The 25330-nt window shown below is 43.5% G+C and overlaps 2 protein-coding genes across 3 annotated transcripts in view; both read left to right on the forward strand.

Moving 5' to 3' along the window:
• Positions 1 to 448, forward strand: part of LOC306914499 (type II inositol 3,4-bisphosphate 4-phosphatase-like) — a 37068-nt gene extending 36620 nt beyond the window's left edge. The window contains exon 25 of the mRNA XM_079491548.1: positions 1 to 448. This exon is cut by the window's left edge and continues 1243 nt beyond it. The gene's annotated coding sequence lies outside the window, so the exon portion shown is untranslated.
• Positions 449 to 2537: 2089 nt separating this feature from the next.
• rnf150b (ring finger protein 150b) lies at positions 2538 to 24889 on the forward strand. 2 transcript variants are annotated; one of them, XM_079491561.1, is made up of 6 exons: positions 2538 to 4064; positions 11731 to 11987; positions 14881 to 15035; positions 15208 to 15304; positions 19271 to 19523; positions 19940 to 24889. In XM_079491561.1, the coding sequence occupies exons 1-6, from the start codon at positions 3605 to 3607 to the stop codon at positions 20068 to 20070; spliced, it is 1353 nt and encodes a 450-aa protein (XP_079347687.1). In that variant the 5' UTR covers positions 2538 to 3604; the 3' UTR covers positions 20071 to 24889. The 2 variants fall into 2 exon arrangements, with proteins under 2 accessions (XP_079347687.1, XP_079347688.1); XM_079491562.1 differs by having other exon boundaries at positions 11731 to 11981.
• The last annotated feature ends 441 nt before the right edge of the window (positions 24890 to 25330 follow it).

A 25330-nucleotide genomic window follows, 5' to 3' on the forward strand; every position in this document is an offset into this window, starting at 1 on the left:
TTGTGAACTATAATACATTTTGATACTAAAGTTTGTGTTCAGACAACACAGTGTTAAGGTGCTGCTAAAAGAATGTGTTGATAGATCAATGAAGTAAAAAGAGTGACTGTCTGTTATCGAAGACCGAAATGTCAATAATGCATGTACTTTTACAGATAGTCACTATTCTTCCTTCATGAAGAGTGATTTTGGTAATTTTATGCTGTATTTGTGACTTTATTTTTATTTGTTTAACCATTTCAATTTTACCATTTGTAATTTGGTCAAATTGAACAATTGTTTCAAGTTGAATTATTTTTGTTTGGATGAAACATTTTATTTTACTTTATTGCAATGTATTTACATTGTATTTCAATTTATTTTAATATAAACACTTCATACTTACTGAGGTCCTGCTATTGACTACTGGTTTTCCCTGTGCATCAATAAAGGTCTATCTATTTTTTAAGTTCATTGTGAGGAATTGGTTTGCTTTGACAATATACTTTTCTCATGCCAATAAATAAAGCCCCTTTGCATTGAATTGAATGAGTGAGAGAGAACAATCAGCTGACAATCAGCTTTGATCAAGCTGATTCAAGCTGATTGTCAGAATGGCTGAGGCCTCATTTACACGTATCAAACGCAATCAAACAAATGTTTGGTCATTCTTTTGTTTTTTTAAGGCCACCACAATGCTTTTCCAATGGGAGTCACATGGTTTGACCAAATATCTGTGTTTGATTGCTGATTTCTGTCACACTCCATAGGCCTCTGGCCAACTTTTTAGATGGCATCGACTCTCAAACTTGATTACTAGTAGTAGGCCACGGACCCTGGAGTTACTGACAAAAATAATCAAGTGGATGGCAGAGTTTGGTGCAAATTGGCCTTTAACTCGTTACAGAGTTACCACAGACCTTGTAAAGGTCCGTTTCCTGTACATTTTCACACTCAGAGGTACAGACCTTGTAAGGGTACATAATATTTGGTTCCATTTTTACATCCTCAGATCAATAATTTAGCTGTGGATCCCCTGGAAGCCCCTCAAGGACCACTGAGGGTCCCAGGACCCCACTTTGAGAACCACTGCAATAAGAGAGCTCAGCAGAGATTTTTTGTTTTGATCTTTCTTTTGTTTTGATCTTTCTTTTCTTCTATTTATTTAATTCTGTGCCCTAGGTGAAGCAGATTGTGGAAAAGCTTTATTAAAAGCTTTTCAATTTTCACAACTTGAATAGGCCTACTTTCAAAGAGTTATGGATATGTGCTCTACTTTTTACTCTAAAATAGGCTAATTAAGTGACCATCAACAGTTCTGTTTGAATGCAACAATAATATTGTGACTGTAATAAATCATATATACACACTAACATGAAAACTTGTCTCTGAACGTGTTTCAGGAGCTCTGGACCTGATAAATATAGGATTTATGTTTGTGTCATCATTTGTATGACCCAGTTTACTGAGTGCATTAGGCTAGTATGGGCCCCCATAACTCTGCCATGCAGTGTACAATTTAGGAATAATTTATTGGAGCGTGGACACTTGTTCAGACTTGTATTCCAGTTGTTTCAAGCAATGAACTTCCAAACTATTGTCTTTTGTATGATACGTAAGTCTGTGTTGACGATAATCTAATTATCTAAGCATTTACAATATAATCTATCTATAAATGCACCATGTCTCTCTGTACGTCTGTACACGTGTAATCCACGTAACTCGAGAAATGTTCGCCCCATGACTTCAAATTTGACACATGCGTTCCACACCCCCATGCACAGGGAGTGCACTGCCCGGTGTCGAGTCGGTCGGACCCAGGGTTGTCCAGAACCGCCACAAAAGGCCTCTGCCCGGGCTCTGGACCGGGCCCCTGCCGAGGGTCCATATGGAGCTGGCTTGTTCTGCCTGACAAAGAACTCCATATATGGGCATAAAAAAGGAACACAGACCTAATATCTGGGTGGTGCATGCATTTCCATTTGCATCGTTCCATGTAGGCCAGTGCCCAACGTGCACCACTGTAGAGGCTTCAATGCATAATATCTGGGTGGGGCATGCATTTCCAACTTGCATCGTTCCAAATTGGCAATCAACTGTATTATACATTCAATACAATAACTACATTTCCGATACATTTTATATGAAGGACCCCTTAATGGAAACAAGTCATAGGATTTCTTGTGTTTTGAACCCTCTTAGCAATCAATCAATCACTCACTCAATCAATCAATCAATCAATCAATCAATCAGCAGACCTTGCATTGATCTGTAGCCTACTTCTTGTTTCGTTTTTTTCCCTACAAACTGTTACTACAGTATTTAATCAATCAATCAACATTGTGAAATCGAACACTATTATATAATGCATATATATATTTTTGTGTCGGTAATATTATATAATGCCTATTATACTATATGATTTTAGATGGGTTGTTTTCTGTGATTGTAGTTGTTCTGCCAGGTCGCTAGGTGTCTCTGTCCGTCGATTGCATGCACACACATCTGTGGCCCAGTCAAAACAACACACACGCCTCATCTGACCCGCACACACACAATACACTACTACACTGGACTAGCAGCATCAACTGGAACTACATTACAACTAATCCTCTGGTTCTAGCATTAGAATGCAGCTGGTTTATAGCTCTGTGTGAGTGCAGCAGGTCCGCTGGGTTTCTGTGTGGAGCGTTTCCAGTGGGCGGTTTGTTTTGTTGCTAGGTTTTTGGGGGGAGTGGGGGGGATGTCATGTAATAAATGTCTCCTTCTACTCTGCCTCTGCTCCTGCCGAAGGAAGGAGAACAGACGATCGTGTGGACACTGGACAGAAGACTGAGAAGAGACGAGTGCTTTAATCTCTAAAGAATAAAAACCAAACGGGGACGGAGCTGGAGAAGAATTGAAAGCAGCGCACCGCTCTCTTTATCTCGGTGGTGAGATAAATAAGAAGGGTCGTCGGGGAGGGAGGGGGGCGCGTTTGTTTTGTTTTTGTTCCTCGGCGTTCGTTCGTTCAACCTGAAATGGCTTCTTCTGCTGCGTGTCCGCTGCTGCTAGCTAGAAGAAATGCAAAGAGATGTGAACGGAGAGAGGCGTGAGAGAAGCAAAGAGCCGAGTGTGGAGAGGAGACAATAGACGGGAGCAGAGAGACCCCCGAAAACCAGGAAGAAGAGGAACAAACCACCACACTGCTAGCTGCGAAGCTACCTGTTAGCATGTTGGAACAATGGTGATGACACGTTTAATTGTTTATGAAACCTTTTATACGTTGAACGGGGCGTTGATGTTGTGATTCTGGACGCTAATCCCGTTTGTAAACATGAACCACCGTAATAACCCGCCCCAGAACGCAGGCTGGGTGCTAAAACACACCACACCGGTTGAATTGAGATTGTGACTTGATAAATACATGGTGAAAAAAACATACTCTCTCCCCATGCCTTCGGCCTGGTGGAGACAATAATTGTGAGGAGGAGCGATAAGTAAAAACCAAAACACCTGTTTGGCAGGGTCTCTGCTAGCTAGCATGGTGGAGTGACTTTTTCGGTATTTTTTTTGACGATATATCGTGGTTTCGGTTCCCGCGTGAGACCGGCCAGTCTGTTCATATCGTTTCCCGGGACGGACTATGGCAGGGTCCCTGGTGGCGGCATGCCGCAGCCTGGCTCTGTCCACATGGCTGCTGTCCTTCTGCTTCGTCCACCTGCTGTGTCTGGACTTCACGGTGGCCGAGCGGGAGGAGTGGTACACCGCCTTCGTCAACATCACCTACCTGGACCCGGCCACTGCCGGCGAGCTCCGCACCGACAAGACGGAGTGCGGCCGCTATGGCGAGCACTCCCTCAAGCGCGACGCCAAAGGCATCGTGGCGCTGCCCGGCTCGCCCCACGACCGGACGGCCTGCGACGCCAACACCCGGTTCGCCCTGCCTGCCGGCCAGGCGGTGCCCTGGATTGCCCTCATAGCCAATGGGAATTGCACCTACAAGGAGAAGATCCGCCACGCTGTCAACCAGAATGCGTCAGCTGTGGTCATCTTCAACGTGGGCTCCAGCAACGCCAACGAGACCATCACCATGCCTCACCCAGGTAACGTTATGATGATGACTACACCACACAGACCAGAACCCAGAAACTGCACCATTAATCAGTCATATCCCATATCCACAATATCGCATCTGCATTCAAATGCAATATCGGCAGCATCGGACCGATATGGTCAATTCTTCTGCCTACACATAGGTATAGTATGTGTCCTAGTATGAGATAATTAGTGAAGGGAATCAGCACTCGTTTGACCCTCTGAAGGGTCAAACAAACGTAGTTATTGGTCAAAAACCTGGATGTGTGTCTCAAAGAATATCGGCCTAAAAATGCAATTGGTATCGGATCGGACCAATATCTGAATAATCTGTTTTAGGTGAAAGAAGGCAGTTTTGGTGATCTGGTTTCCCTAACTTAACCATAGCCGCAAGCACGGGAGCAGCGCATGGGGCGGCGGTGGCTCAGGGGTAGAGTTTCCGGATGGTAACCGCAAGGTCGCCAGTTCGAACCTGGGCTCCCCCAGAGTTAGTGTCGAAGTGTCCTTGAGCAAGACACTGAACCCCTAATTGCTCCTGATGTGCTGGTTGGTACCTTGCATGGTTTCCGCTGCCATCAGTGTATGAATGTGTGTGTGAATGGGTGAATGTAATGCACAATCTATGTAAAGCGCCTTGGATAAAGGCGCTATATAAATGCACCATTTACCATTTAGCGCATGATGTTCGAGCGCTAGTCTGACTGTTGTTCCCGCATGTCGGACTAATGCTCCGTCAGAATTACCATCGGATCCCGATTTGTTTGACATGGGGCTGGAAGGAGAGGGTGGGATCAAGGATGACACCGAGGTTAGCTCAGGTTACGAACTTGGGAGGAGGGGGTGACAGTGGAGCCATCAATAGTGAGGGAGAAGTCATGAGAGGACTCGGTGCGTGTGAGGGAGTCGGGGCCAATGATGAGTAATTGTATTTCAGATTTATTGCAGTTGAGCTTTAGAAAGTTATTTTGCATCCTTGTTTTGATGTCAGTCAGACAGGAGGTGAAGGTGGAGTGGGTGATGGTTGTGGAGGGTAGATAGTTTTGTGTCATCGGCATAACAGTGAAAGCGGATGTTTGAATGTGATCTGTGATGATGAAGGCTACAAATAAATTTTTTAGGAAAAATGTTAAATAAAAAAACCCAGTCACAGTTACTATATAACAGGCAGAAGGTAATCCCTATCCAGGCTTTGACACTAAGTGACAACCGTCTATAAACACAACACGAGATATCTATTCTGTATAAACACCTGAACATGGCCAGAGTGCTCTGCTTCTGGTCTGTGGAATGTAAAATAAGAGCACTATTTACCTATAATGTGCTGATTTCACTATTACTACACTTAAAAATATACAATAACAAGTGTGAACCCATAGTCATATTCATAGCTATGTAGGTATTTGTTTAAAAATGTAGGCATGACATTTTTTATCAAACAGCCCCAGTTCGCCAGGCAAGTGAGCAATAGCATGACAGGCTTTGGGCAAGTAGAATAGTTTATTTTGGTCATACATTAAATGTATTCATTTCTATTTTATTTTTTTTACAACGAATGGATTTGACCAAAAAGGTGTATTTTTGCCTATCCTTTTCACAACAAAGGCACAACTTTAAAAAAAATCTACAAACACTACAAAGCATTTGACTGACGGGCAAGTGCCTATGAGACCTTACATCCTTGCTGTACAACAGGTGTTATAATAGATAAACTACCTCCCCTTGGCCAGCCGGGCGCCTGATGGAGGGGAAAGGAACTGGTCGGAATAACGTGTTCCTTCCACGCGCTACGTCCGGCCAGGGAAACTCCCCCCCCTGTCAGGTGAAAAGAAGCAGCTTGGACTCCTCATGCATAGAAGGAACATGAGGTTTGTCCACTGCCCCCCAGGTTGGCAGAGGATGTGTAGCGCCCAGGATTACATTAGATAATTGACACTGGGTGAATTCTTTTTTTGCAAAATCGTGGGATAAAAACATAATAAAAAAAATAAAAAAAGAATAGATAAACCCTAGTGGAAAAAAGGTTTGTTCCTTAGATTGCAATATCTAATAGACATTGCAATAAACTATCGATAGATAGATATTATCTATATCGCTATTGGTTGATTTCACTATGCAAATAATTGGTCATCGGATATTGGCCAAAAATCATGCATCCCATTGGGGCCGAATTATTAATAGTTAACTTACAACTAAGACCAAAGGTGATCTCGATCTCCGTCTTTTTAAAGCCATCGGTTCACTGCCAGGGGCGGAGATCTCTGCCTTTTGATGTTTTATATTGATTCAGTTTGAGATTGTGCTATGCTACTGTCTATCAGCGTCTCTGTGTCTTGGAAAAATCACAAACACGTGAAGATATCATAATCGTATGTGTTTCCAGGTCAAATCTGCTTCCTAGCCAATCAAACAAAGCTATGGGCAAATTAAAAGGAATAGGACATTGGGTATACAACCTTCTGGAAACCTGGGACTACAGTTATTACATTTATTTTCCCACTAAAACACTTTTTTCACCCGGTGCCAATTGCCTAAGCTGTAATCCTGGGTGCCAACCTGGGTAGAGCATGGAAGGAACACGTTATTCCAACCACGTTGTTCCTTTCCCCTTCATCAGGCACCCCGGCTGGCCTGGGGGAGGCAGTATAGAGACCAGGATTACTGCATGTTTTTTGTGAGGGTACCTAGTACATACCCCAGGGGACACTGGGAGAACATGCAAACTCCACACAGAAAGGCCTGGTGGGAATCAAACCTAGGGCCCTCTAGCTGTGAGGGGATAGCTCTACCGACTGCGCCATAGTGCCTCCTGGGATTATGAAGTAGCTACGGGTTTTGTAAACTCTTTTCAGGTTGTTTTTTATCCGGTTTGTATCATCTGACAGATGGCCACCAAAACCATGCTCTTCAAGTAAAACTTGTAAGACAAAAACACTAAGTGGCGCCAGCCGGTAACCACATTCTAGACTGAAGCATACTGGTCAGTTTCTTCCTAGACTTTCCTCTGTGTGGAAAGCCTGGGGACATGAGGTTAAGGAGGTTATAGTGCCTCTAGCTCAACCTTGAAATCCCCAGATAGCTGCTCTCTCTCTCTCCTGAGCCACTGTCTGTCACCACAACAAGCCCATGCTTGAACTGAACCACCCAGTGGTTTACTATAAAGTAACTAAGTACATTTACTTAAGTACTGTACTTAAGTACAATTTTGAGGTATTCGTACGTACTTCACTTGAGAGTTTTACTTCTACTCCACTAGGCAAATATACTTTTTCCACCACTGGAACGACCTCGCACAACAAACCCATGCTTCTGATGCTTGAACTGAACCACCTCTACTGTAGTCTCACGCAGTGGTGTCATTTGGACTTCCAGGGGGTGGCTGTTGCCACCCCCCTAGTTTTCGCGCTAAGGGCAGTGGTGGCCTAAAGGTTATAGGTGAGCACTTGTTGCTGGGATGTTCCCGGTTCGATTCCCTGGATGGTCGGGGACAAAATCTGGGTGGGGAAGAGAATGGCACCACTTACCCTAGGCTCCCCCAATGAAGTGCTCTTAAGAAGGCACTGAACCCCCCAAATGCTCTCTAGTGCACTCACTGTTTCCCAAACAGTGTGTCGGGACCCATTTGTGGGTCACGACTTGAGTAAAAATCACTTTTTTTCTTTTTTGCAAATAAAACATATTTCAAAAGAGGTTTTTTTTAATGACCACTTCACCACTTTTCAAGCTATCTTCATATAATTGGTCCTCACTAAAGCACAATTATTTTCTACTCAGTCTGTGTCTCATAAGAGGGCTGTGGGCAGTTCAGAAAGGTTTTAACCCATTTAGGGCGACTGAGGCTGATTCTTGCTATACTGTAGATAGCAACAAGAACCCCAGAAGGGGTTCCCGTCCTGAATGGTTAATGTGTGTCTGTCTGTGCATTTCTATGTGCAGCAGGCGTTGCTGAAAATGAGCACTCGTGCTCACCTACTACCCTACGTTTAAAAGAAAAAACGAACTCTAAATCCTCGACTCTAAATTCACGTCCACATTTCCTCTACCTCTGAATGCTTTTTTAGTTTTTGCAGATTAATCAGATTTTAGATTGTGACTTAATTATAGACAGTTGCTTTCTTTCTGCAAACTTAACATTCATTAATCACTTTAAAGGGTTAGGGTAGGTAGTACCGTAGTGCCTCAGATCAGACTATTATGTTCAGTAACAGGGGTCTCCCCGTAATATCCAGCTCTTTAATAAACTCACACTTAAACATCACACTTGTGTGAAGTGAGGGGCGCTCTTATCATCATACATCACATTCTGTGCTGCTCAGCCAATGAAATTATCACATTCCGTGGTGGTGAAAACACAAAAATAAATAAACAATTTTATGGTGTCGGTCCATTTACAATTTTGAATGGTAATTTCTGTTGTTTCAGCACTTCCAATTTCACTTGTTTAATTATCCTATAACGTTATTGAGTTCTCTCATGATTGGATGAAATTTTAATAAAAAATCACACCTGTGTGAACTGAGTGGTGCAATTCTCCCCCCCCTCTCTCTCTGTCTCTCATTAGCAGGCAACAGTGCAGCACTATCTCTCTCTCTCTGTTTCTGGCACAACAGCGCTACTTTTGGTCACACAGTCACATAGGTGAACGAACATAGGTTAACACGGACATTGCTGTTCCTTGGAGTGGTTGCACCACTCAAAAAAGAATTTACAATCAAACCATGTAAATTAGAGATGCACAATATTGAAATTATGACCAATCTCCGGTTATTTGCATATCGGCCGATACTGATATTATATTGAACTCATTACTGAATTTTTGTTTTGGTGGTGAAAGTAGATGGTAAGCTGACACTCTTAAAGAGACAGAGGAAGGCAGACTGGCTGCTCTGCGAGTACAAAGCCATTGACGGTCACATTGTTATTGCGCCGTCATCAATGAAAATAATCAAAATGATTGTGAGATGGATTCGATACAGATATGACATTTTTATGGCCGATTTCGATACCCTACAGATTTTATGTAAATATTTGTCTTCTCAAGGTAGGCTATAGTTGTGATCTGTGATTTTTAAGCGCTGATTGATTTGAAAAGTCTAGCCCGAAAATAGTCCCTCCCTGGAAATATGATTTATTTATTTAACACAAAAATCAACGTTAATAATATAAAACCGGTTGGTCAAATCAGTCTTATATTGGTTGATGGGTGTAAGTCAGGGTCCGTTGTCAACTTTAATGAGGTCATTTTAGAGTCACAGCAGCATATTTGTGAGGTTGGGGTCAATGGTTAAGGTTAGGCGTGTCATGCCGGGGAGGGGGGGGGGGGGGGTGTGTTACAGTTAAGGGCATGCCTGTCAACATGTGTGCTTGCATCATGTGTGCATGTCATTGATCCCAGGCGTGTATTTTTAGGCGTGGAGCTAATTGATCCCGGTGGGTGCCCAGTTCGCCAGTGACAGCTGGTGAGTGTGAGCGTCAGACACACATCCTGACCACTGTGGAAATCTGTGATCCGTGGTTCCTCTCTGTCTGTCATGGTTTTTAAAGGAGATTAGTTCCGTTCATTTCATTTGGTTTCCTTAAAATGAGAACATGCCGAATCCAAAGTGATAAAACCATGTCATGATAAAATTATTAAAAAAAACACAGCCGAGCGGTGCCGGCAAGTTTGACAAAACACCAAAACAAGAGTTTTAACCACTTACACCCTATACTTTAGTTGACCAGAATCCTCCAGGGTGCTATAGCAGGCCAGTGAGGCCCACCTCCTGTTTACACTAAATACGGTGTCTTCTCTGGATGCCACACTTTGTGGGCTTGTAGATCGGCTATATTCGCCGAATGTTCACTAGGGATCATGTGATTTTAAACGACAAAAAAAAAAAACTAACTTTGCTCACACACTCACTTCACTGCACTTGTTTGGTGAAAGGCCACTCTAAGGTCTCCCACACAGAAAGGGAGGTTGTTTGTAATCTGGGCAGTTTAATGTGCAGTTATATTCGCGGGTACCACAGTAGTTGACCACAGAAATGTCAACACTAGTGCTGTTGCCAGTGTGCCTACTGCCCACACACACACACACACACACACACACACACACAGCCACTTCACCGACATACTGTTGTGTCGTTTTAGCATGTGTAAACCTGCAGTTGTGTATACATGCTACTTCACTGCACACATTCCTACTGCCAGGCTTGTTTTTAGACTTGTACCGGTTCTGGAGACACAGGACAGGCTAGAACTGAACGAAATAAAATAAAAATCGAACGTGTGTGTGTGTGTGTGTGTGTGTGTGTGTGTGTGTGTGTGTGTGTGTGTGTGTGTGTGTGTGTGTGTGTGTGTGTGTGTGTGTGTGTGTGTGTGTGTGTGTGTGTGTGTGTGTGTGTGTGTGTGTGTGTGTGTGTGTGTGTGTGTGTGTGTGTGTGTGTGTGTGTGTGTGTGTGTGTGTGTGTGTGTGTGTGTGTGTGTGTGCGTGCGCACTAGGTAGGTCATTTGATTTTAACGGGCTGTAACATGTTTACAGTCTCTTGCCCGAAGGGCAGGCTTTGACATTAGTGTAGGTGTGTGGTGGTGATGTGCCTTTGTTTTAGCCTTGTTTTTGACTGTGTAACATTGTGCTGCTTGTTAATAAGTCAATCACAGAGTACCGCTAAGAGGAATTGTGTGTGTGTTATTATAACAGTGTATAACTGTCTGTACACCTGGAGGAGGAGGGTTAGTGTTACAGATGGAGAGACACACGGCTGTTTTTCCTGTTCACAACGTGACAATTTCCACATCCTGTCATCTACACAGCTGGGATTGTGTGTGTGTGTGTGTGTGTGTGTGCACTCAGTCCATATGCACCATAATAATGTCAGAATGACCTTCCTTGCGCTATTTACAGTCTCAAGAGAGAAGGCTTGGTGTGTGTATGTTTCACTGCATACTTGCTTTGCTGCAGGTCCTAGTCATAAGGTGGACCTTAAATAATGGTGCATTTGTATAGTGCTTTTATCCAAAGCGCTTTACATAGATTGTGCATTATATTCACATTCAAACACATCGGAAGCAATTAGGGCCTTCAGAGTCTTGCTCAAGGACACTTCGACACTAATTTCCGAGAACAGCCTTGGAGTAGTAGTGTACACACACACACACACACACACACAATTAAGTTGTGCTTAAGTTTAAGTTATCCTTCTCACGATCTGTGTCTTGTATTGACAAGGACTGAGGGTTTGTCTTGAGGTCAGAGCTAAGCCTACTGGACTCTACCTGCTCACAATGCATTGTAGCTTGTTTAGATTGGCTGCTTCCTAGTCTTTTGAACTCTTTGAGTGCCAGGTATAAATGATTTAATTAATCTGCCAGTGCCAGTGTGTCTTCTTCACCCGAAGAGAAAGAAATTATCAAATGCGAGTTAGGGGCCGTGGAAAAAAGCTTGTTTTGACCAAAACTGTCTGTCTATCTGAAAAAAGTAATCCAAGATTAATATTTTTTTTCTGAATCAGATAACACTAGGGCTGACACAGTTTTTGCCGCCTGTTATAGTGTTTCACTGAAAACACAAAACGCAAAATGTGAGATTTCTCATCTTTGGGGAAATTAATAAATAATCCATCAAGTTGAATAAGTCTGATTAACTGGCAGTTGCAGCCCTTAATTGATCCGATTATAATCATCCTCCTTCAGGTACGGGTGAGGTCGTGGCCATCATGATCCCCGAGCCGAAAGGCCGCGAGGTGGTCTCCCTGCTGGATCGCAACGTGACGGTCACCATGACGATCAGCATCGGGACGAGGAACCTGCAGAAGTACGTGAGCCGGACGTCCGTGGTGTTCGTGTCCATCTCCTTCATCGTGCTGATGATCATCTCCCTGGCCTGGCTGGTCTTCTACTACATCCAGAGGTTCAGATACGCCAACGCACGCGACAGGAACCAGGTACAGGTACACACACACACACACACACACACACACACACACACACACACACAGACACAGGTCTACTACATCCAGAGGTTCAGATACGCCAACGCACGCGACAGGAACCAGGTACACACACACACACACACACACACACACACACACACACACACACACACACACACACACACACACACACACACACACACACACAATTGTCTCCTACATCCAGAGGTTCAGATACGCCAACGCACGCGACAAGGACCAAGTACACACACACACTGGTCTACTACATCCAGTAGGTTCAGATACGCCAACGCACGTGACAGGAACCGTGAGAAATGATGAGAATTAGGAAAATTGCTGGAAGGAAATTTGGCAGTTGGTCTATCATAACAGAGTTTTCAAAACCACACATTAAATGCACTATAGGAAGCATGAGGGGCGGTGTCAGTAGAATTATTGAGTGAATGAAGTGTACAACTACTTACTGTCTGTTTGGTGTGGCAATTTGATATGGTAAGGACAGCAGTGTTCTGAATGCCCTTTTTAGGGAGACTTGTAAAGGCACTAGAGGAGCTCCGATGAAGTTTTTTGGGACCGATCACTGATTGTTTTTCTCACGATCAGCCAATACCGATCCTGTGTGTGAGGGGAAAATTTGAATATTTCCAAAATTATTATGTCAAAACTCTTCCCGTGTGTGTGTGTGTGTGGGGAGGAAGGGAAGAATGTTTAGGCCTGTCGCAAAAATGCAAACGATATTATACTATATATCTTAACTTTTATACCACTTAAATGGTATAAAAGATAAATTCTCCAGATCGGGTAAAATGCTGATCACCAATCGAGTCATTTTGAGTCATTTTGAGTAAAAAACGTCCGATCACGGATTGGTGGCCCATCGATCAGAGCACCTCTAAAAGACACTGTTGCAGTAGTCAAGTCTACTGAAGATGAATAGTTTTTATTAAGTGGTGCAACCACTTCCTTAAGTGACTGTGTGGCTGGCTGGGTGGGTGGGTGGGTGCGTCTGAGCACGAAAACAGCATGGTTGCTTTTCACCACCTGTGCGCAACACAAACACACACGCACATATTAACAGTATATATGGTGATTTCGGGTGTGCCAGTACAGTACAGTGACAGTACAGTACAGTGAAGGGTACAGTAGAGGGACCCCCACACGGTAACTCTGTCATTTCTCAACCGTTTCGGACGCGGTGCGGCTCGCCGGAATCGGGCCGGCACCCTGGGTTCGTTCATGTGGGTCCCCCCGGGGACGCCCACACGGAGTTGCACCACTTTCTTCACACGGGTGTGATTTTTCTCTTATTGTTTACAAATCATGTTCTAAATGTTATTGTAATTTGTGTTTTCTTTTCTATTGATTATGCTAAATCAAATATTCCTGAGACATGTGTCCTTTAATCCATGATATATTCTTAAGGTGACATAAGACTTGCTCTGTAATTGTGTTAACGTGGCTGTTGAGTCCATGACCACACCAATATGTCTGGCTTGGCTTGTGGTTTTTAACATAACCCATTGAACTTGAGCAGCACTGACTTTTAATCGTTCCTCCATGGTTGGTTGTACTAGCTTAGTGAAAAGACTAGGGGTGGGTACCGAACCTCGGGACCAAGCAGGAAACCAACCCAACATGCTGAGTACCGGGAACCTATCCAAATAATTACATTTTGGTTCTCCCTATCTGTGTTGTTTTATAATGTCATTTATATTATAAACCGCTATGTTTAGAAAGGCTTTATTTTTGAAAGACTTAAGGACCCTTATATTGAAATGCCTTCTTGATTAGAAGAGGTCACTGTGACATTTGGCCTAGTTAAGGCAGGTGTGTGAGTTTAGATGATTGCACTCACTGGATAGTAATCAGCTGTGTGGGCTTGCAAACATCATTTGTGTTAGAGGCAGCAGAGAGAGTGCACCCACTACTTCTCTGTGCAGCAATGTGAAGCTTTTCTTTCTCACCTTCTACATACCTTCACCAGGAGGCAATGCTGTAAGTTCATATTTTGGACGTGACACTCTATGGTTTTCAACAAATGTTTCCAACAAAAATGTTTCTAACATAGCAGATCTACAAGCTCATGTGATGATGTTGTATTTCATGTTGTGAACTTGTGAATGTCAATTTCATGCATAATAAGTTAATGTTAAAGGATTTCATGGTAATTTTGGATTAAATAAGGATTGTATTTACAAGCTACTGTAAAATGAAGAACAGGAAAACTGAACTCATGCATGTTGTATTGTATTTTATGTTTGTTTCAGTTTTTACTCCATGACCTTGTAAAGATGAAGAACCACTCGGTAAAGGAACTTTACATCACGATTCTGTCATTCTTTCTATGGGGAATTGGAGTTTAGCTCGCTGTTGAGCTGAAGTTAAGCTATACACTTTGGCAGGAACAGCACACTATCGGTTCCCACAGACGCGCAGTCACACACTATTTATTTATTTCTGATCTACAAGCCTACACCACGGTGCTTCAGCGACGTGTTGTGGGCTTGCAGATCGGCTGATGCACGTTACAGTTGCTGAGGAGTCTAGACTCTAGAGAGACGAGAGAGAGAATTGGAGAGGAAGTGTGGTGTCGAAGTGACACACAGACACAGGCGTGCTGTTGAGACACGTGTACAACACAGACGGACCCAGTGGTAGTATGGATTAGCCTTCTACCTCTTGTTCGTCTAAATATATATAACACGTTGTGATCACGTGTAGCCTAAAGGGCTTTAATCCATCCATGTCGACAAAATCAACACTGCTCCAGTCCACACCCAGAAAGACAAACATGTATTTATTTATACATAACAGTATTCATCCATACATGCAATGATCATAATTATACACAATGTTCTGAGGCTGTCATGTCTTTGTTGTGGTCTCTCAGCGTCGTCTTGGTGACGCTGCAAAGAAAGCCATCAGCAAGCTGCAGGTTCGAACCATCAGGAAAGGAGACCAGGAGACTGAGGCCGACTTCGACAACTGTGCCGTTTGCATCGAAGGTTACAAACCCAACGACGTGGTCAGGATACTGCCATGCAGGTACGATGACGGCCTTCATACCTGGCTGGCAGTGGTTGAAATTATTTCATCCGTGAGTTCAGTGTATTGATGTAATTGTGTGTTCTTGTAGACATCTGCTCTATAAGACTGTGTTATTTCTGGTATCATTTTGAATGTATCAATTGATGTGATCGTGTCTTCTTGGCTGTAGGCACCTGTTCCATAAGTCGTGTGTAGATCCATGGCTGTTGGACCATCGGACGTGTCCCATGTGCAAGATGAACATCCTCAAAGCCCTGGGCATCGCTGTAAGTACAACACTATGAGTACAACACTACACACTTAGTAGGAGTTGATTATTACCGTTGGTATAATAATATTTATACCAACGGTATAAATAAAGGGGGATGCAAAAACAAGTTCCATCGGCCGACTAGTTTGTCTGTTGCATGGAAAGAGCCTGTTGGAGTTGTCTGTTTGGTGGAGAGTCACCATAAGGCCTATCTACCCACTCAGCTAAATAAAAGCCGGCTGTTGCTAGCAACAGCATTTCTGAAAGCCAGCCAGAGGTAGATGTAATGGACGGGGACAAAGCCAACTCCTAACACAGACGGGACCAGGTCACTATCTTTGTTCGCCAACAGGGCTTCCATTATTGAGACATGTGTGACTACTGACTATACCCCTTTAAGTTTATATGGGGATTTGGCACTTTCCTTTGTGATGAGTTTACGTTGTGATATGATTGGAATTTGGTTCCACACTGGGAAGAGAGCAACCAGTGAAACAAAACCGCCAGTATGGTAACAGGAATTGTGTGAAATGACCACAATTGATGCTTAAATTGGAAAACGGTGTTGTAGTTTTGAGCCATACCATTCATACATGCTTTAGTGTGTACTGTATATTATTATTATTATTATTATTATTGTTGTATTTAGTTTGAATGTAGTATTATGGTGTAGTATGGAGTATTGGGGATTTATAAGTATATACGTTGATTTGAGTGTAAATCGGGTAATGAGAGATGTTAAACCAAAAGTACCCTCTGGCTGTGAGAAACCTATAGGTGATGGGTTGTAATTAAAGTATTTTCGGTTTTCCCCAATGACGCCCTCGTCACACTGCACTCTGGAGCTGGGATAACTGTATCATTAATCACTCTTGTATGTGTGTGTGTGTGTGTGTGTCTGTCTGGTGGTTCTTCTTGCTAACTTGAAGAATGTCAAATGGTTATGGCTAGAGCACTGGGAACTTTTAGTGATTTACAGACACATATCCTCAGACTACTAGAAAGTGTTGCCACATAACAATTTAACTTATCATTTGAACGTGTCTCATAATTCAAGCATGCATGCATTGGCAGATGTCTCTGTATGGTGGTTAGCCATGTGTAGAATGCACACAGGGCCACAGAAGCCTGCTGTCTTCTTTAACCACTTGTACTTAGTTGGCCCGGGGCAGAGCCATAGAGTTAAGCTACCTCCACATTGCACCGACGGTTGGCTCTCGGCCTGTTTGGATGCGTCGCAAGCTTGTTGGCAGGAGACAAGAAGCTCTGACGAGAAGCTCCCGTCGCTTGCCGTCCATATCGCCTTATCGACGCGTCAGAACCCGTTGATGAAGAACATCCCGACATCGGTTGCCGAAGTCGGGAGCGACCCTATCCATGTTGTGATGAGGGGGTAAATTACTCCACTGTAGAGTGGACTTCTAGTCTGCTCGTCATGTTTCAGGGCTGACTACTGTTGTGTGAACTAGATGCCATATTCTCAAGATCAACTCTCAATTAATATTATGATACCAATCAATCAACTCCAAAGCAAGACTAGCGAAAATAATGTTATCTTTGTTTGTTTTGGCGAGAAGCTCTCTGAGTGAAACAAGTGACCAGGTCTATGAAAACAAATCCAAAAGAAGCAACAGTTTCACCACTTGAGCCCTATTATATCCGCTATTTTCCAAAAGAATCATGAAAGCAAGCCCAAATAAGCAACTACACTTCAGAAATAAGCCCAAACTATAAAGCAACGGGCAACTATGAATATTAAGCTATGTTACAGGAAAACTAGCCCAAAGTCACTTATAATAAGCAGACCTGGCAACACTGCAAACCAGCGCTGCTTTCTGCAATTTGCATGGGGGAAATGTTTCGTCGGCAGACAGGTTTAGTGCAGATAAAGAAATGCTAGTCTGTTGCAATCTGGCAGTTTTAAGTAGTCTTTGACTAGTCTGAACAAGTTTGTTTGGTCTGAAGTCACCTTAACCCATTTGACCTGAGATCAGATTCTAAAAATGTCTTCTACATCCTGACAGTTTTCTGAAAAAGCTATGTTTCTATGTCAGTCGTTCTTCGATTTTTCAAAAATAGCAGACCTACAAGCTCGTAGCGCGCCACTCGGTGGCGCGCTATGAGCTTGTAGATCTGCTATTTTTCAATAGCTAAAGCATAACATAATGCTAACACCAAAGGGGTTCCCGCCCAAAATGGGCTCTGCCCAGCCATAGAGTAAGACAGAGTTATGTTCAATGTTATGTCCAATGGCTGCTCTTCTACATAGACTTCTATTGGCGAATAGGGACACCGGAAGTTTACGGAATGCATTGGAGTCTATGGGCTTGCGCGAGTACATGAACCACGTGACCAGGCTGTTTTCTGCCCCCTCAATGTCGCAACTCTGTCCAATACTCTATGGCTCTGGCCCGGGGTTCCCCAGGGCTCCCATTTCCCTCAACACCATATCTCATCGGTGAAAACGCAGATCTACAAGCTCAGAATGTGTTGTTGGCACTGATCAGTCCAGCGGTTTGACATAAGATGCAGACAGTCAGTCATTCACTCACAGACCCTCTCCTAGATCGCTTTCCCAAACAGTGTGTCGGGACCCATTTTTATGAGTCCCTTAATTTTTTTGTTTTGTTCATTTAGCTTTTAATAATTATAATTAAAAACATTCCCAAAAAAGCTACAGTTTTCATGAATTAATACTTAATACTATTTTATGAATGGATAAATAAAAGAAAATCTAAGAAATTCCATACATTACATATTAGTGAAAATAGCAGATCTACAAGCTCACAACGATGAGCTTGTAGATAGTCTATTTTCACTAATTTGGGTCCTGGGGGAATGTCTAATTTGGGTCATGGGCTAAAAAGTTTGGGAACCAATGTCCTAGATGGCTCGGCCCTAGAAGCCATTGCGTAAAAAAACAGTATTACCAGACCTAAATCTGGTGTTTGATTAAATATCAAACCAGTTATAAAATCTCTGTAGCCACGCATGGTCCTGGTAAGATAGAACGTTATTAGTTCAAGACCCGAAAGAGACTTTTAGTGTCTCCTCCAGGGTCCAAACTGTAGAAAAGTACATCATGAACTTAATGCCACTTAATGCCCTATTTAAAAAAAATCTTTTGAATCTTTTGAAATAAAAGTTGAAAATTGTAGGAAGGAAACGTAAACAGAAAAGGACATTTTGCTCAAGTCACGGCCAATAGAAAGTGGGACTCGTTTGGGAACAAGCCGGATAGAAAATCAGGAGTGGAGTTGCTGTTTGCTGCCTGCAGGCAGAAAGAGAGAGAGAGAGAGAGAGCTGTTGAAAGCATTGATCCCTTAATCATGTCCAGACATCTTACATCTGCTTCTGCTCCCAGAGGCTCTGGACCTAGTGAGATATGTCTTATTGGCATCATGATGAAATGTGTTTTACACTGCATATCGCACACTTCGTCACTGTCGATAGGAAAACCGCCAAATAGTTACTTTTCAGCAACTAAAACCACATTAACACCTGGAATGCATCTGTGTCGCCTTAGCTTTTAACCACTTTAACCATTATTTTGAACTTTAGCTGTTGAAAAATGAGATCTGCTATTTTTGAAAAATTGTGAAAATGTGTGCATATCTTTGAATTATTTCAGCAAATATTTTTAACTCATATCTTTGCTTCTGGGGGGTCCCTGGAACAACATATTTTCAAATGGGGGTCGGCGGCCAATTACATATAATCTTTGGCGTCGTTGAAATGAAATAGTTTGAGAACCACAGATTAACACAGGTTTTTCAGAAAACTGTCATGATTTCGAAGAATTTGTGTAGAATCTGGTCTCGGGTCTCAATGCGCTAAAATCTAGCACTGATGCGTTCCAGGCCTTAATGGGTTAAGTGAAACATTTGAATACTTTTTCCACTACTGCCTATATAATAATTAAATTTTAATTCTCTCTTTTTCTCTCTCTCTTTCTCTCTCTGTCTGTCTCTCTCTCTCTCAGTTGAATGCTGACTGCCTGGATGACCTGCCCTTGGACTATGAGCTAGCCATGGGTATGGGCGGCGGGGTGGGTTTAGGAGGGGTGGGCGGCATGGCCCTGGAGGCGTCCAGCGAGGGAGCGCTGAGCGACGGGGGGTCTTCCTCCTCCGTAGTCCTGGACCCCGGGGTCCGACGCATGGGTCTGCCCCAGGACTACCAGGACCCTGACACCCTGCGAGACAGTCCTGTCACTGCTACCACGGACACACATACAGGTAGGCACACACACACTCACACACACACGTCACACACACACACACACACTTTTCTGATAACACATTCACATTGTACTGCTAGGCTAAGCCTATGACCCATCTTTGGCAACCTTAGGAATATTATGGCGTTATACTGCCACCCGCTGGTGACTCTGTTGCACTACACCTGTTGCTGGCATTTCACATCAAGACATGTAAATGTATGTGAAATGCCGTAAGTTAAATCGAATGTTTTATTTATTCTTACATAACATTACCACCATGATTATTTATTAGAAACTAATGTAGCAATTATTCATGTACTCCTTTTTGTGTGTGTGTGACAGTACATTTGAATATTTAGACCTGTTATGTTTTTAACTAGTGGCTCTAAATTAAGAATTTGTGCGCGTGTGTGTGCCTGCGTGTGCGTGCAGGCGAGCTCCAGCCAATGGCGAGCAGCTCCTCCGTGGCGTCCTTGGTGATCGCGGTGGAAACGGGCCTCTCGGACGAGGAGGTGTCCATCGGTTCCATGGAGCGCTGTCCCCTGGGAGACTCCAAATCCTGAGGACCCAAACCCCCCCCCTGGGAGACCCCAAATCCTGAGGACCCAAACCCCCCCCTGGGAGACCCCAAATCCTGAGGACCCAAACCCCCCTGGGAGACCCCAAATCCTGAGGACCCAAACCCCCCCCTGGGAGACCCCAAATCCTGAGGACCCAAACCCCCCCCTGGAGACTCCAAATCCTGAGGACCCAAACCCCCCCTGGGAGACTCCAAATCCTGAGGACCCAAACCCCCCTGGGAGACCCCAAATCCTGAGGACCCAAACCCCCCCCCCACTGTCCCCTGGGTGAACCCAACCCCACGCCTCCAAATACACAACCAAAAAGACTGACTCCAACGCACAGTGAATTCCCCCCCCCCCCCAGTGAGACTAACCCTGGCAGGGATCTAGAACCAAACCAGAATGGAACTAGTCTAGACCAGTCTAAACGTGATCTTAGCTTGGTACCACCAGCACTGGATTCTGGACCGGTTTTGAACCGAGCGCCAGGGCTTTGAGTACAGACTTATGAACCTAATTCGTGGTCCATCGCATGACACGTGCCACACATCGGAAACGGCCGGCTTACGAGCTCACAAGGCGTCGCGAGCTCGTTAGTCTGTCGTTTTTCGACGCGTGACGCCATCGTGCAACATAGTACGAATCAGGCTTTAACCAGGACATCACAGGTTCGATCCCAGGGTGAAAAGAAATCTTCATGCTCTACCTGCTCTCTCGTTGCGAGTCAGTACAGATGTGGAGACGAGTTAAAAATCTAAAATCCTAAATGTGAGATGAGACGCAAGGACATCTTCAGCCTGGGCTCTGCTTCACAGATGCCTCGGAGTAGATCAGAACCAGACGGTGCTGGTCTACAGCCTAAAATAGAACCAGGGTGCTTTTTTTGGCACCGTTTGGCTCGGAACAGTGTAGTGTAGACGCAAACAACCAGCAAACTACAGGTTAAATGTACTGTAGCTTTCTTTGCTTTCTAGCTAAGTATAGGTCAGTTCTGTAACTGTCCATTGTCACCAAAAGGGAGATGAGCCAAGCTGTACTGGCTAGAACCGAGCTGGAACTATGATATTCACATTCATCCAGGGTTAACTTGGTAGGACTAACAGTACGTCTTGGATGTGACGGGGTTTAAATTGTGTGGTTGTGTAAATGAGCCGACCTGGGTTCGACCTGCTCGGTACACTTCTAATTTCCGTTCCCGACTCCACTCCTGAAAAACAGATCCACAAACCAATCTCGTCCCCGTCTTTTCAAGTCAATGTGAATGTCTCGTCCTACCTGATTGGACACTAGCTGGATACAAAGTCTTGAGTGTTAAAATGCACGAGGTGGGATGTTCAGTTCCACATCGTCGAGACCGCTACGGGTCTAAAATGTAATCGTATAAGGGAAGTTCTTATTTTAAGTTGGACAAAGCGGGCGTTGGGAATCTAACCCGCAGACCCCCAACGCACACGTGGATGTGTGCGGTCTTCATGAGCATAAAGACTGTGTTATAACTTCATTGCGTGTGGGGGCTTTGTGCACCGGAAACGGTCTACCTACAAGCTGTATGTGCAACACAATACTCTAATACGCATAGTGGACCCACCTGCTTCATCTCCAAGTGGAATCTCAAGGACTTTGATCTCTAATTATTTCCTCTGTTTGATGTACTGTAGATTCCATGCAAAGACACACACGGGACATCTTGTGTGTGCCACTTCGTGGGCATTTCTGTATTTCTTCCATGACCAGTATTTGAGGAAAGGTGGAGAAAAGAATTTGAACGCCGTCGTAGATTTTAACGCAGACTTTTAGTTTTTGAAAGAATGGCCTCGGAAGAGGAGGCAACTTGAGAATCCCGGGGTAACGCAGTGAGAACTACGGCGTGTTTTGCGAAGACTGTACTGTGTTCTGCCTTCAATGGCGACAAAGTATTATTACCACAGTTCCACTGCAGTATTCCAACAACGTATAACTACACAGTATTTTGTAGGTTTATTCTCCGTGTTTGCTCGTGTGTCTTGTATAATTTCGAGGTCAGTACATTGATTCCCGACCATCTGTGTGGTAGTAAAGTTCCTGAACCAGGGTCATCTAATATGGCTGGATTAAAAGAATTGCACACAGAAAAACCTTTTTTTTTATTTTATTTTTTTTGGACAATGTACCATTTTTAAAAGTTGGAAAAGTAGAAAGTCACTAAGCGAGCGATGCGCTTCCAGTGACAAACACTTGTACAGAAACATGGTGGAGGTGGAACCCTGTCTTGACGTGTTGCCTTGTTTTCGTATTTCCCTCTACTACTCGTCCGTCCGCCTGTTTTGCCTTTGTCTGTCCGTCTGTCTGCCTGACCAGAATTGTCTGTTGCCATGGTGATACAGTTTGCTGCCTTTTTCTTTAATCTGCCCCACCCCCAGACCCCTCTCTGTCTGACAATCAAACCTCGTGTTTATCATCCATCGGGGTCCTTGTGTTGAATCAAAGGATATTTTAGCCCCTCCTATATCCAGCTTTTGGTGTCTGTCCACAAACTTTGTCCTACACAAACGTTTTACGTCATAGTGTCTGAGCAAATAGACATGTGTGTCTATTTTACGTCATGATGATGTACTATAATAAGAGCACCCCTCACTTAGCACGGGTGGGATTTTTATATGTCACAGCAGCGGACTCTAGATGTCTGTGTGTCAGCTCTAGATGTCTGTGTGTCAGCTCTAGATGTCTGTGTGTCAGCTCTAGATGTCTGTGTGTCAGCTCTAGATGTCTGTGTGTCAGCTCTAGATGTCTGTGTCAGCTCTAGATGTCTGTGTCACACAGTGGTGGGAAGTAACTTAAGTGCAAAAGTATTGGTATCAAATTGTTCTTAAAGTACCAACAGTAAAGAGTACTCATTATGCAGAATGTCCAATTTTAAATCTTCAAATGTAAAACAAATCCAGTGAAAATAGCCGATCTACAAGCTCAAGGAGCTTATAGAACAGTTATTTTCAAATGACCGAAATGCATGTCTACTAAGTATTAAGTCGTTTTTAAATAATTGTAGTTGACTAAAAGTACAATATCTGCCTCTGAGATGTATTGGAGTAGAAATAAACGTATAGAAAATTGGAAATACGCCAGTAAAGTAAAAGTACTTAAGTACAGTAATTGAGTAAATGTACTTAGTAGATACTTTCCACCAGTGTCCATAGTCATCTGTCCGGTAGCAGCAGTCTACTGGTAATGCCTGATCGCTCCATCATGGCACTAACATCAGACTGGTACAATTCCACTCTGTGTATTTGAACCAGTCACCTCATTTTGCCTTCAGGCTGTCACTGCCCTGAGCATAAAGAGACACACACCTCTTCTTTATGGTAAATGGTGCATTTATATAGCGCTTTTATCCAAGGCACTTCAAATAGATTCATTCAAACACACACATTCATACACAGATGGTTGAGGAAACCATGCAAGGCACCAACCTGCACATCATCGGGAGCAATTAGGGGTTCAGAGTCTTGCTCAAGGACACTTGGTTCGAACTGGGAACCTCGCGGCTGCTCTACCCCTGAGCCACTGCCGCTCCTTTATGTACCGTTTATGTTCCTTTGGGTTTGCCCAGCCTATGTGAAACCAGGACCCTCTGGTTGTGTGTGTGTGTGTGTGTGTGTGTGTGCGCGCTGCTGCTGGCAGTTTCCAGAGCAGAGCGAGAGCGCTAAAAGATTGTCGTCTATTTTACTACAAGAGGAGATGTTTATTTTTGTACAGAAGACCCCCTGGCAGACACCCACCATCCCCCAAACGATAAGCTATCATCGACGGTCATCGATTAGGCACAATTAAACGACTTGTGGAGCTGTTTGTTTTGGACACCAGGACCTCAAACTGTCTACATTGACTTCCAGTATAAAAGTTGAATTTACTTTTAAAGTATAAACACATGATGAATATTAATTTAGGTACATTATTGGCGTGCTAGTAGCCTTTTGTGTCATTAGCCCTAGAGACACACACAGACCCTCTTAAGACAGCTCAGTCCCAGTAAGGCTTTCTGTGGACATGGCCCGCCCTTGTAGGGTTGGGTGTCATGAAACAATTGGTTTTAATTTGTCCTGATCTTGAGGCATCGGATAATTTGTCCTGATATTGAGGCATCGGAATGTGGATAGAACTCGGTGTGGCGCTTTCTTTTGTTTGAGGTCCTGTACTATCTACATTGTTTCCTTGACTCCTCACACGTAAATCGGTTTGAGGTCAGTTCACTTCCTGTTCAGTCGGTTTTATCGTTTTGTTTGCCTTCAGTGGAACTGATTCCCCATCCAATCATTCATTACATTGGTTGTAAATGCATTTCTGCCCAACTGACTGCACTAAATATATGTCTAACATAGTTGAAACCTTCCTGTTCGTAGTAGAATTGGCTCCAAATTCCAATGCACACAGAATAACTCTTCCCTATACTTCCTTCACAGGTGTTACCGATGGTACTAATGAAGGCTCTGTTCTATTCTGGTCAAACAGAGTCAGGGTGCTGCTATTGTGCATGTTGGCTCACTGGAAACACACTGCTACACCAGTGGGTCTCTAGATGTCCTTGAGTGGGTTCCAAATGGCCCGTACGAACTGTTTGAGAACCACTGTACACTAAATAGAACAGAGCCTTATTAGTGTCTTCGGTAACCCCACGCAAAACTGCCCAAAAACCACTTTCACCTAGAAAATCCATTCACATTTTTTATAATTCAGCTGACTGTGGAGACACATGCTGGAACTTTTTACTTTGAAATGTTTTATAGTTTCTGAGTTATTTAATTTAAACGCCAAATGCATTCTCAATGGCGAAAACACAAACTTTGGCACCACGTATTAAAATAAATAAATCATTGTGTTTATTTATTTTTATTAAAAAAATAAAATAAAATAAAATACATATATATATATATATATATATATATATATTATTTTTTTGGAAAGACGTCCACAGACGTCTTGGGCTCTGCCCGTGCGGTAATACCAAAGACGTCCACAGACGTCTTGGGCACAAAATGTGTTAAGAAAGTAGGGAGAGTTATTCTGTGTGCATACATAGAGCCTATTACTTCCTCCACCTGGGAGAACCCGTTCAGTCTGCATGAGACATAATTGATAGTTAATTAACCATTCACCCCCATTAAGACCTGAGACCAGATTCTACACGTCTTCTAAATCATGACAATCATGTCATTGGTGCTCAAACTATTTCATGTCAAGGACCCCAAAGATTATATGTAATTGGCCGCCGGCCGCCATTTGAAGA

This window comes from Electrona antarctica (assembly GCF_951216825.1).
Source record: "Electrona antarctica genome assembly, chromosome: 21".
Lineage (NCBI taxonomy): Eukaryota > Metazoa > Chordata > Actinopteri > Myctophiformes > Myctophidae > Electrona > Electrona antarctica.

Bases quoted from the DNA above. Each gene is read 5' to 3' on its own strand.
- rnf150b (XM_079491561.1), top strand. From the start codon at position 3,605: ATGGCAGGGTCCCTGGTGGCGGCATGCCGCAGCCTGGCTCTGTCCACA. The intron at 15,305-19,270 runs GTAAGTACAACA...TCTCTCTCTCAG, and splicing joins TCAAAGCCCTGGGCATCGCT to TTGAATGCTGACTGCCTGGA. The intron at 19,524-19,939 runs GTAGGCACACAC...GTGTGCGTGCAG, and splicing joins TACCACGGACACACATACAG to GCGAGCTCCAGCCAATGGCG.